The sequence below is a fragment of the Rhinoraja longicauda genome, chromosome 35 (assembly GCF_053455715.1).
Source record: "Rhinoraja longicauda isolate Sanriku21f chromosome 35, sRhiLon1.1, whole genome shotgun sequence".
Taxonomy (NCBI): Eukaryota; Metazoa; Chordata; class Chondrichthyes; order Rajiformes; family Arhynchobatidae; genus Rhinoraja; species Rhinoraja longicauda.
This window is the reverse complement of record NC_135987.1, coordinates 16,784,592-16,797,754: the sequence shown is the minus strand read 5'-3', so window position 1 is coordinate 16,797,754 and position 13,163 is coordinate 16,784,592. Positions and strand designations below refer to the sequence as shown.

Genomic DNA, 13,163 nt, shown 5'->3' with positions numbered 1-13,163 from the left:
CACCAGCAATTTGTGCTGGACCAACCACATTGAGGTAATGGCCAAGAAAGCACACCTCTATTTCCTTAGAAGGTTAGAAGTTTGGCACGCCCCCAATAACCCAGACAACGTCTACAGATGCATCGTAGAATTTTATCGGGATGCACCATAGCATGGTTTGGGAGCAGTTTCATCCAATACCGCAAGAACTTGCAGAGAGTTGTGGACATAGCCCAAACCATGATGCAAACCAACCTCCCTTCCATTGACTCCATCTATACTTCACGCTGCTTCAGCAAGGCCACCAGCATCATCAAGGACTAGTCTCACCCCAGTCACACCCTCTTCCTCCCTCTGCCATCAGCCAAGAAGTCTGAAAATGCATACCTCCAGATTCAGGACAAGACGTTGATGGAGAGGTGAAGACAATAGATGATTCAAAGATTGGGCATCAAATTTTCTTAAGTCTCACCTCCTAGTATATTTTCCCAGTTTTTTTAACCTCTCCATATCTCTTGCAAGTTTCCTTACTTTTGACTCTAATCTTGTGTATGGTTATTTTTAGTCACTTACCAACAGGGCTTCAATTTTGATGGTCACGAACTTTCAGCAGCACCTCCCTGTAGCTGACTCATTGGGTCAAAAGATGAACGTGTCACTTTAATTCTACAATCAGTTTACAGACGATCAACAGATAATAAGGAATTGTCTGAACAGGATGCAGTAAATTGCAGAGATGGAGGGAAGGGAAAGAGAGAGTAAAAAAAAATCCATAGTTAGAGAATGCAGTTTTGTTTTTCAAATTTTATTTACATTTTTGGGAATTAGTTTTCCTATTGTCAGTTTAACAAAAGAATTCCACAGCAATGAACTTGGTTGACAAAGTGGTCAGGAGTGAACACACAGACCTACATTGATGACAATATCTGTACATATGTTGCACCCTAAAATAGTAAACCATCCCTAGATGTTTGATGGAAATGTTAGCAAATAAAATTTTAAACAAATTATTCTTGCTATTGAGGGCGTGCAGCGTAGGTTTACTAGGTTAATTCCCGGAATGGAGGGACTGTCATATGTTGAAAGACTGGAGCGACTAGGCTTGTATACACTGGAATTTAGAAGGATGAGACGGGATCTTATCGAAACATACAAGATTATTAAGGGGTTGGACACGTTAGAGGCAGGAAACATGTTCCCAATGTTGGGGGAGTCCAGAACCAGGGGCCACAGTTTAAGAATAAGGGGTAGGCCATTTAGAACGGAGATGAGGAAATCTTGTAATGAGGAGAGTTGTAAATCTGTGGAATTCTCTACCTCAGAAGGCAGTGGAAGCCAATTCTCTGAATGCATTCAAGAGAGAGCTAGATAGAGCTCTTAAGGATAGCGGAGTCAGGGGGTATGGGGAGAAGGCAGGAACAGGGTATTGATTGAGAATGATCAGCCATGATCACATTGAATGGTGGTGCTGGCTTGAAGGGCCAAATGGCCTACTCCTGCACCTATTGTCTATTGTCTAAACCACTTAAAGACAGTAACATTGAAAACATGGGTTTTAAGGGGTACCTTCAAAGAGGAAAGAAGGGGAGAGAGACAGAAAGATTTTGTGTGAATTCCCGTTTAGAGCTTTGATTATTGCCAATTGAGGATCTGATAAAATAGGAAGTAAAGAAGACTAGAATTCCAAGTGTACAGATATTGTGGCGAGTTGAAAGGATGGATATTAATAGAAGAGAGACAAGGACATCAAGCGATTTGGACATCACACCAAGAATTCTAAAACTTGATGTTTACATGAGAGCAAGTACAATAGTGATGGGTGATTGGATTTGGATTTGATGTGAACTGGAAATAATGAAAGAAAGGTTGTGGGTAACCTTGTATTTATGGAAATAGAAAGATGAAGGCCCTGTAGGAATAATTAACTTTAAATGTAACAAAGGCATGGATGAGGTCTTCAGTTACTGATGAGCTTAGGCAAAGGTGGAGACACATAATATGGAAGTGGAAATGGAAAGTCCATGCAATGGCAACATACAATGGGCAGCACGGTAGCGCAGCGGTAGAGTTGCTGCTTTACAGCGAATGCAGCGCCGGAGACCCAGGTTCGATCCTGACTACGGGTGCTGCACTGTAAGGAGTTTGTACGTTCTCCCCGTGACCTGCATGGGTTTTCTACGAGATCTTCGGTTTCCTCCCACACTCCAAAGACGTACAGGTATGTAGGTTAATTGGCTGGGTAAATGTAAAAATTGTCCCTAGTGGGTGTAGGATAGTGTTAGTGTACGGGGATCGCTGGGCGGCACGGACTTGGTGGGCCGAAAAGGCCTGTTTCCGGCTGTATATATATATGATATGATGATATGATATGATACATGGCCAGGAACACATTTTAAGCCAAAGGGAAACTAAGATCCCAAAGTCTTTTTCGTCCACAGGTAGGTCTTATGGAGATGGCTAGTAATCAAGAATCTAGTAGGAACATTTAAAAATCCTGAAAAGGTCAAGCGAGGTGGCGGTGAGGTGCAGCGGAGAATCTTCAGCCTATAAGGGGAAACAACACTTACTTTTGTACCATATTTCTGTCAGGGAGGATAGAGGTGAGGAATGTCAAGAATAGACTATTGGGGGACAAAAAGGGGTGGTAATCTTTTATGAGGAGGAAGAGGCCTTGGAAGTGCTTTCTGTAGATATAATTCTTGAGAGAATGGAGCCCGGTTATGGCTGGTGTTAGGCAAGGAGTCTCGCCCTGATCGGTGTGTCAAGAGGAGAATGCTGTGGTAAATCACGTGGAAAGCTACAGCAAAAAACAAAGAGCCGGAAGGATTCAGTGTGTTGGACAGCATTTGTGCAGGGAATAGACAGATGTAGTTTCAGGGGGGGGGGGGGGGGGGGGGGGGTTGGGTTGAAGAGGTTATGATGAAATGATAATTTGTAGTGGAGGAATGAGGACATGTGTAGCTTTAATTTCCTTTGGTACTTAAGAAGTGCAAAAATACAAATAAAATTGGAGGACCAAAACATAACATGAATAACCAATTTACCATGGGACATGGTGTATAATAGCGAAAAATCCGGAAAAGCAAGTATAATACAATTGATTTCTTATGGCTGATACATCCTAACAAAATCAGTATATGAAACACCATTTTGTTAAAAAAACATTTATCAATGGAATGTATGCATTTGCGAAATGCTTTGCGTTTAATTTAATGCAAAATCTAACCATGTGAGACTGAACAATGTGCACAACCCTCTATTCACAAATTCAAGAGAAAAAAGATATTGTGTATTTAAAGCACAAGTGGCCTTACACTCCATTGCATAACATATTGCATTGAATATCAGCGTTTTCGATAATTTGAACAAATTTCAAAATTAAAACAAGATTAAAACAAGACATCTTAAAAGTGCAAAGTGCAATCAAAGCTGCCATACTACCTTTTAAAAACACAGACAAGAGATGCATAGTTGACAGCAGAATCCGTGGTACAATAAAGGACAGGGTGTGAAGATGAAGAGTGAAATTTCCATTAACTGATTCGGTGCATCATAGAAAAGACTTAAGACAAGCATTAAGGCATTAAAATATACGCAACTTGTTCTAATTATTGTTTTGCAATTCCAGTTAATACACATTGACCGAGGAATGTTCGGGTGCCAATTAGGTTCCAACAGTGGCGCACTTATGACCATTTTGATTGCTGGTTACTGCAAACTTCAGCTGCAAACAAAGCTCAAGATCTATGAAAGAACATTTCTCTATCGCAAAGTGCGATTGACGATTCGGTCAGCAAGCTAGATAAGTGGCCTGCAGGGCAGCTCATCGTCTGTCAGAAAGATCAGAGCTGAAGGGATAGAACAAGATAAGGCTGGAGCCTGGGGTCAGGGTCCTGAGCTCGTAGACTCGGGAAGGGCAGTATTGATGGTGGTCAGTGTTGTGTAGTGAGGAGAGGCGTCTGAGTGTGAGAAATGCGAATACAATATTCAATGTAAAGGTGTCACAATCTAAACCCAGTCAATATCCCCCAACAATATTGATCTGAGACAAATTTGGTCTAATTTTCTCCAGTAATCCTCCAAAAGGAGCACTCAATGGAATGCATATAACAGATTAAGTATACAAAGGTAAAAGAAATAACCTAATAATTGTCATTATCACATCACTCAGGTGGAAGTCAATTCTCAATTGCGTACAGCTGCAAAAGCATGAAACATTTGAACTTCTTAGCAATCGTTTGGTTTATACATTCATTGGAAATATTTTTTTTCCCTTTTAAACCTCTGTGTATGTGGGTGCACAGATCATCCTAAACCCCAAAGTGACACCAGCATTAATTCACAATCTCCCACTCATAACAAATTTAAGTATAAATGTGCCCCAGAAAAAACAAAGATAAAAACAAATGAGAAAGAATTATAAAACTTTTCACATCACAAGGTTCAGTCACAACTGACAAGACTGCAAAAATAAGAAAGGGTATTCAGCTAACAAACAATTACAAAATCAACAACATAACCCTCAGGGAATGAAAAATGGACCATCCATATCAGGCCATCATAGTTCAACTGCACAGGCAGCATTATTTTTTATAATCCATTGGGTAATTTTATATAAACAAATGTGCATTCTATACTTATCGTTTCCTGTTTTACAAAAGTAATAAATAACAATATTCAGGTGGACATTTGATGGTTCATATTGAGCCACCTTGTGAATAATTATTCTTTCATCTTTGTCTATTTGAAAGTTGCAAAAAGTCTCAACTTATATTAATCAATTAAAATAAAAGTATATGTTTGTTACACAGCCACGTTTAATTTCACATTATGATGCGGAAGTAATAAGTTTTAGCTTAATGGCTGACGAAACAGAATACAAAAACAAATATTCTGATATTTTAAAAACGAACATTCTGGTATTTGTTTCGCATTCATGAAATAAAAAATAACATTACATCCAATAGGGATTGCACAAAATGTTAACAAGGTTGCACACTGAGGCAAAAGCCAATCTTGCTTCGAGTGCTGATGCACAGAGAGGGAGAGAATGGTTCTGCAATTTTATTTTGCTTGCGATGTCAGCTCAACAACTAGCTTTACCACAATGATGACCAATTCTTTGGATTAACTACTCTTTTAACCAAAAATCATTGAGGCGCGGAAAAAGGACATGGCAAAACCTTCAAGATAGGTCAGAGCATTTAAAAAAATAAAAGGAAATTTAAGTTTGATGGTTACAATTTTGAACAAAATAATTTGCAAAGTTGATTGCAAGTTAAAATCATGATACCAAAATCCTTCAAAATACAGAGAAAACTAAGTTAAAAAAATAACATAGCAAGGAAAAAACAAGCTTTGAATGCAGCACAAAATATATGGAAATTTAAAAAAAGAATCGTCAAACTATTCAGGTAGCTACACATCTCCACATTTATGTTTCAGTTGTTAAGTTTCAGTTGGTAATTGCCAATTGCTCTCCTTAAAAGTATGCAGCTTCTAAGCAGGGAATTTTTAGTATGTTTATTCCTTTTTAAAAGATGAAATTGAAATGGTAAGAAACCATTTTATTTGATAAAATCATAGCCTTGGAAACTCATTTGATATATATGTATTTTTTAATAAATCATTTGGAAATTTGCATTAAAGGCCTTTAGTCATGTCCCCGGCCACCTTATAAACTTTACCTATAACCAACGTCACTGTGCATGGTCAAAACATCAGACCACGTTAAGAGCTGTGGGAAGCCATAGTGCCACCTACGGGGATTAGTTAACTAAATAACTCTTGCGGTTCCGAGATCTGCATCATCTTTGTAACCTAAGGTGCTACATTAGGCTATAGGACGAAATTGCTCCTTCGTAACATTCCTAGAGTCATCTCGTGGAAAAGTGGGCCTTTTCTGGTTGATTCCACAAGTTACATAACACAACTCAGACTGTTATTTGACTCTGTACAGAATGGGGAAGGAAACGGAAAAAAAATTATACCACTGGACACTGAATAAATACATGTAAATATGTGAAATAAAACGAAATTAAAGGACAGAAGCTATAAATCCTGGATGCATAGAACAGGTCCATCAACAACTGATTAAAACATATCAGTGTAGACTCTTCAGTAGAATACACAAAAACATTTGCAAATCTATATATTTTTCCTTCTGATTGTTGTCAGGGATTTATGTGCTTTTCCATCCTTTATTGTTTTTATTACTTTTTGCAAGCCTCAGCAAAATATCTAGAAGAACTTTATAAACTGTTACTGCAGCAACTGTGGTGTGAAAGCTAACAGTAGATGACAAAGTGATAAAGCAGCATATTGGCAGCTTAGTGCATTCATGTGTTAGCTGAACTGCAACAGTGCAAGTAAAATGCCAAGAGACTTCTGAGAGACAGAGAGATTGAGTTTCCAAGCTCCAGAAATATGACTTTTCTTCATAGCATTCACCACTGCAAATCCACACCGACACATGATCCTTCAGTGCTCAGGGCTCAAGGAATCAACTGCCACACCAAAATATGAATTTCAGGGTCTGTCTGATACCATTTCTTCAAGCCAACTCCAATCAAGAGACTGAAAAACAAAAGTTAATGAATGCTGACTACTGTGTACTATGAAGAAAATCAATTTTTCATCCACTCCATCCATCAAACAAGGCAGGCTTTCTTCTCTTACAGTGTGAATGCCCAGGCTTGGTTACAATGATATTGATAAACCTTCATGTTAACTAAGTAACATAAGGCAGAGTTCAAGATAGTACAAGGTATTGGACCGCTCCTGTGTGCGGACAAAAACAAATTACAGGCCTGGCTAGATGTTCTGCATTTAACAGTTTACACACAGCAATGTCATGAATTTCAAAATGCATTACGTCAATTGATTGAAAATGTTTACAACATAAAACACTGTCACTCGAGTCATTTAATACTGAAATGTTAAATATTAATATTATAGGTGAAATGTAATATGCTACATTAAAATGTTAAGATCTGTAATAGCCAAGACCTATTCTTCAAAAGCTGCTCAATGGCAAGAGTTTTTCTACTCCGTTTACAGAGATATTACCACCATGACATGTTGTAGCAGTTACTTTCGGAATAACACAACAGGAAATCTTGCCATAAAGGTCAATCGGTAAGGTCAGGTCAGGTGATGAGCCTGACTATCTTGCTAATTATGTCAACGGGCCATTCTATGCAAAAATCAAAGAATCAGAAAATCGCAGCATAGAAATGGGCCACCTTAGCCTACCATGACCATGCTGATCTTTCTGCCCATCTGCACTAACCCCATTTGTCTGCATTAGAACATAAACTATAGAACAGTATGGCACAGGATCAGGCCTTTCGGCCCATATAGTCAGTGCTGAACATGAGGTCAAGACCAAAATTTATCTGCCTGCATATAATCCATATCTCTCCATTCCATGGATACCCATATGCCTATCTAGAAGTTTCCTAAATGCTGCTATCGTATCTGCCTCGACCTCCAGGTACTCTCCACCATCTGTGTAAATAACTTGCCCTGCACATTTCCCCATCCTTGCTGTAATGGGTTGACCAGAATTACAAAGACGTACAGGTTTGTAGGTTAATTCGTTGGGCAAATGTAAAAATTGTCCCTAGTGGGTGTAGGATAGTGTTAATGTGAGGGGATCGCTGGGCGGCGCAGACCCGGTGCGCTGAAGGGCCTGTTTCTGCGCTGTATCTTTAAATCTAAATCTAAAACAGAATTGTACCTAATATTCCAAATGTACCAAACCGAAGTCCTATAAAGGTACATCATGAGTTCTTGACTCTTATACTCAATGCTCAGGCCAATGAAGGCACGTACGCCATATCCTTCAGTAGCTTGATTATTTTAAGTGCCTCTAAACATAGTAATTGCATCTGATTCCATCACTTCCTCTGGCTGTATGTTCCAGATATCAGCCATTCATTGGGTAAAAAAAGCAAACCCTCAGATTCTTCAGGATGTGTTTTGGGGAAACAAAATATAACGGCTACATTGTTACAAGGAATCTCATGAGTCTTAACAGAATAGGTCAGCTTCTTCTAAAAACGACAAGATGCGCTAAATAGCTGAAAACATCACAATTAAAATACTGAATCATTCTTACCGATATGCTGTATTTCTGGTCTGATAGAGTTTCCTGCATCAGACTGTGCAACTGGCTGCAGAAACTCTGGTTTTCTTCAATTACAGTCATGGATGATTCACTGAAAGGCAGGATAGATGAATGAAGAAAATGGGAATAGAACACAACAGCCCATCAAGTCTATGTCAGGTCCTCAGAACAGTAATCCAGTTATTACAGACTTCTTTTTAACCGATTTCTGTTGTAGTGGACAAAGTCTGTTAGAACCGAGGCGTCTCCTCGTATCAGCAATAAAGGATCGAGTTTTGCAGTATGTTAACTTTAAAAAATTTATTTACAATATTTAAAGTATCATGTAAGTTTTTGTATCTTTCCTGTATATTATGTGCCTTGTTTAGTACATGGTCATTGGATGTTTCTCCAATATTGTACATACTTACCCTCACCCCTTACTTGGTCATGGCAGAAATCTGCAATAATGGACACCATTTCCCTCCCCCCCCCCCTCCCCCATATGATCCATAATAACAATGTTATCTGTAGTTCCTTTCCCTAAGCTTCCCCAGTGTTTTATCCAAAAGGCTATTAATAAACAGGCTTCAACTATCTCAACAGACAGTGAACACCTTATCCTACCCACATTGCAAAATTCACTTTTTTTCTTCATATCATCCCTGGTTCTTCTTCTAGTCACCCAAAATATGTGACCCCTAGTGTCATCTTCCAGCCATTCGAAACTGTTTCCTCCATTTCGAAACTGTTTCCTCCATCTTTTTCTTTTCATACTTTTAAGCAACTTTATCCAACTTCTTGCCTTATCACATTAGCAATTCTTCACTTCCACACTCATCTTAAAAAATATCTCATGACTATACCAACGGTTTTCACATCCTTCTTTCGTCATCCTTCACAAGCTTCATGTCTGAAATTAGAAATACTACTCCAAATGGAGGATATAACGCTACTCTCTTGCTTTTGCAATCTTGACATCAAGAAAATAGATATCACCATTGCTATTTTCTGAGGCTCTGTTTTGCCTCAATGCCCAATGAAGAGATGCCAAGAAAAAGTAAATTGGGAAAATTTACCTTATAAAAATATTATTAGGGTGTTTTTGACTGATAGCTGTGTTGACAAGTGAACTGCATTGTTCCCATTGCCAACTGCCTCCAGAGGTTGCAGTTGTTGTGTCTGTCGGCAGAAACCATGAGATTGAGTCTCAAAAGAGTCCTTGCCCCAAGGTAATCACAGGACTAATCTTCTGGAATTTTTTGAGGATGTAACTAGGAAAATTGACAGGGGAGAGCCGGTGGATGTGGTGCACCTCGACTTTCAGAAAGCCTTCGACAAGGTCCCACATAGGAGATTAGTGGGCAAAATTAGAGCACATGGTATTGGGGGTAGGGTACTGACATGGATAGAAAATTGGTTGACAGACAGAAAGCAAAGAGTGGGGATAAATGGGTCCCTTTCTGAATGGCAGGCAGTGACTAGTGGGGTACCGCAAGGCTCGGTGCTGGGACCCCAGCTATTTATAATATACATTAATGACTTGGATGAAGGGATTAAAAGTACCATTAGCAAATTTACAGATGATACAAAGCTGGGTGGTTGTGTGAACTGTGAGGAAGATGCTATGAGGTTGCAGGGTGACTTGAACAGGTTGTGTGAGTGGGCGGATGCATGGCAGATGCAGTTTAATGTGGATAAGTGTGAGGTTATCCACTTTGGTGGCAAGAATAGGAAGGCAGATTATTATCTGAATGGTGTCAAGTTACGAAAATGGGACGTACAACGAGATCTGGGTGTCCTAGTGCATCAGTCACTGAAAGGAACCATGCAGGTACAGCAGGCAGTGAAGAAAGGCAATGGAATGTTGGCCTTCATAACAAGAGGAGTTGAATATCGGAGCAAAGAGGTCCTTCTGCAGTTGTACAGGGCCCTAGTGAGACCGCACCTGGAGTACTGTGTGAGGTTTTGGTCTCCAAATTTGAGGAAGGATATTTTTGCTATTGAGGGCGTGCAACGTAGGTTTACTAGGTTAATTGCCGGAATGGCGGGACTGTCATATGTTGAAAGACTAGAGCGACTAGGCTTGTATACACTGGAATTTAGAAGGATGAGAGGGGATCTTATCGTTATTAAGGGGTTGGACACGTTAGAGGCAGGAAATATGTTCCCAATGTTGGTGGAGTCCAGAACCAGGAGCCACAGTTTAAGAATAAGGGGTAGGCTATTTAGAACGGACATGAGGAAAAACCTTTTCAGTCAGAGAGTTGTAAATCTGTGGAATTCTCTGCCTCAGAAGGCAGTGGAGGCGAATTCTCTGAATGCATTCAAGAGAGAGCTAGATAGAGCTCTTAAGGATAGCGGACTCAGGGGGTATGGGGAGAAGGCAGGAACGGGATGCTGATTGAGAATGATCAGCCATGATCACATTGAATGGCCTACTCCTGCACCTATTGTCTGCCATGGAGACCGGGAAGATACAGGAGTGGGTGCCATGCCTTCAATATGTATGGACGCACATACCTGACTCATCCACACACCCCACCCCCCCCCCCCCCCCCCCAAAATGCAAGCAAGGCATGGGCTCGTTATTCTACAAAAATCACATTTCACATGCCTCTCTGTTGCAACAAATATGATGAACCCCAGCAATGAAGAGTGAAGCAGGCAGTGTCCTTGAACGTCAGGCAAATCCACATAATGACACATTAATGTTCCCATGGGAACCTATACATATCCTTGGCAACCATCTGTAGTATTTAATCTTTGACTGGAAGTTAAAATGGTTGGAGGACGTATATTACTTTTCTTATTTCTATTTATAAAGTAGAAGTAGACATCAACTATGATTATCGATGAAATTATTATATGAATGAATGACCACTATACCTCACTTATAATGAAATGAACTGCTCCACAAAGTGTTTGGTCCAACTTTGCAATGGACAGGATTTCTACTGAAGTGGGGTATTTACATTAAACCATTTACAAAGCTGCAGTTAAGTAGGGTTTGCATTCAATACGGGTGTTATTTCTTGGTTTATGCCTCTTAATTACATTAAAATATATGGAATTCTGGGGTTCAACAGTTTTGTTAACCTATACTGCCATTTTGAAAGAAATTGTGCACAAATATACAAAGTTCCTATACCCTTTTAGATTGATACAATTGATTATATACTTTTTCTAACACGTATTACATCAGTTTGCCCCAATTAATTTCAACTACAATGTTCCAGCTCATCTTATCAGCTTATTAAGTCTTTTACTACTTCGTCGTTCTTTGCCACTCCACCAAGATTCATGGTTTCTTGCTCCAAATTCCAACTTCTACAGTATCTTTTGTCACCAAGATCCATATTGACTGAAAGTATCCTTCATCTAGAGATCCATGTCTTTAATCTACATCCAAAATGGCACATTGATGCAGTTGATAGATCTGCTGCCTCAGGAGCTGTTTGTGTGGAGTTTGCACGTTCTCCCTGTGATCTTGTGGATTTTCTCCAGGTGGTTTCTCTGGTTTCCTCTCACATCCCAAAGACGTGCGGGTTTGTAGATTAATTGGCCTCTGTAAATTGCCCTTACTTTGTAACGAGTGGCTGAGAAAGTGGGATAACATGGAACCAGCGTGAATGGGAGATCGATGGCTGGGCTTGATAGGCCAAAGGGCATGGTTCCATGCTGTACAAGTCAATTAAAATAGTTGTGATGTGATGTTAAAGCTAAAGAAATTTTGCTGTACATTTCACGGTCTTAAAAAAAGAGCTGTTTATCACAACCTTCTGCTTTTTTCTCCCTAGGCCAATTCTGTATGTATGCTGCCAATGCCCTGCTACTTTTGCTTATAAATCCATACCCAGGCAAAAGCTTATTTTCTGCTTGCAAAGCTTTCCTTGAACTCAGCACTGCTTTCATACTTAATATATCTGTTCCCAATACATGACATCTGTGTGTGCCAGAAGCATAATCACATTTTTCATTTCATCCATTTGAGTTAACACAATTTAAAATATGTCTAACAGGGCAAATCAGTAGCTGAACCAAAACCTGAGTTCTGACCATGCATGGAGCTAACATTGTATACATTAAAACATAGCTGTATTGCCAGAAATATACTTTCCACATTTATTTCATTTTGTTTGTATATATTAGCTGATTTTGCACAATCAAATATAATTTTTAATAAAAATTTTAACTGTAAATATTTAACAAGATTGGGCAACATCCAAATAGTTCCTACCTGTTCTTCAACAAAGAAATAGAAGACAACGGATTCGGCAAAGTATTTTGTGGTGTTAAAGTTTGGGCCTGTTGTGCCCACCCTAAACCATGGGGTGAACCTGACGACTCGGGACTGGCACCTTCAGGCCCTCGAGCCGTGCTCTGAAAGAAATGAAATTCCAAAGGGTCATTAAATATTTAATCAATGAGTTTTTTCCAATTTTAAATCAAGAAAACAGGATGATTTAAAAAAAATCTCTATTCAGTGAGGACGAGAGAGTTTGCTGGAATTTCAGGTTTCAACATCTCATGCTCATTCAATGCCCCATTGCAAAAAGAAAAGCCTCTGGACCAAACGTGCTAAACAAACAGATCATGTTTCAACTGTTTAGCACACAGTGAATTGTTCAGCTCAGACTTGGAAATGGATCTTATCAATGGAAACAATTTTCATAATCTGTTATTTTTTCAGTAGATAAGACAAGATTTACATAAAAATCATAAGCACGATTTTAAAAATATTTTAAATAGTTAAAAAAAGACTCCAATTATACTCACACATATCAATTGTTAGTTCTCTTATAATTCAAGAGGATTTTTAACATGACACAAGAGATAAAGTAATTATTTAAAATAGATTAGCAGTAGCAGTGTACTTAGCTCCTTATTTAACAATTTCACCACGTAACAGATAATATATTTTCTGATATAACCTCTACTCTACATTCCTGCCTTCTCTACAGTGACCTTTCACTCCTTTAGTTGGCAAAGATCTTTCTCTTCTCTCCTTCAAAAATACTAAAAGGCTCTCCTCCCGACACTGGAAGTTTCAAAGCTCCTGAAGGAGAGAAGA

The 13,163-nt window shown here is 39.1% G+C and overlaps 1 protein-coding gene across 6 annotated transcripts in view; it reads right to left on the bottom strand.

Annotated features, from left to right (window-relative positions):
- Positions 1-660: 660 nt before the first annotated feature.
- chuk (component of inhibitor of nuclear factor kappa B kinase complex) overlaps positions 661-13,163 on the bottom strand; it is a 56,050-nt gene continuing 43,547 nt past the window's right edge. For 5 of the 6 annotated variants that reach the window (XM_078428588.1, XM_078428592.1, XM_078428591.1 and 2 more), the window contains exons 20-22: positions 12,330-12,472; positions 8,102-8,201; positions 2,875-6,555 (exon numbers count right to left, since the gene is read on the bottom strand). In XM_078428588.1, coding sequence (XP_078284714.1) covers positions 6,508-6,555; positions 8,102-8,201; positions 12,330-12,472 — 291 coding nt within the window. In that variant the 3' untranslated portion in view covers positions 2,875-6,507. Of the gene's footprint in view, positions 689-2,874; positions 6,556-8,101; positions 8,202-12,329; positions 12,473-13,163 lie in introns of those variants that run through there. The other variant, XR_013549394.1, reaches the window with a different exon arrangement.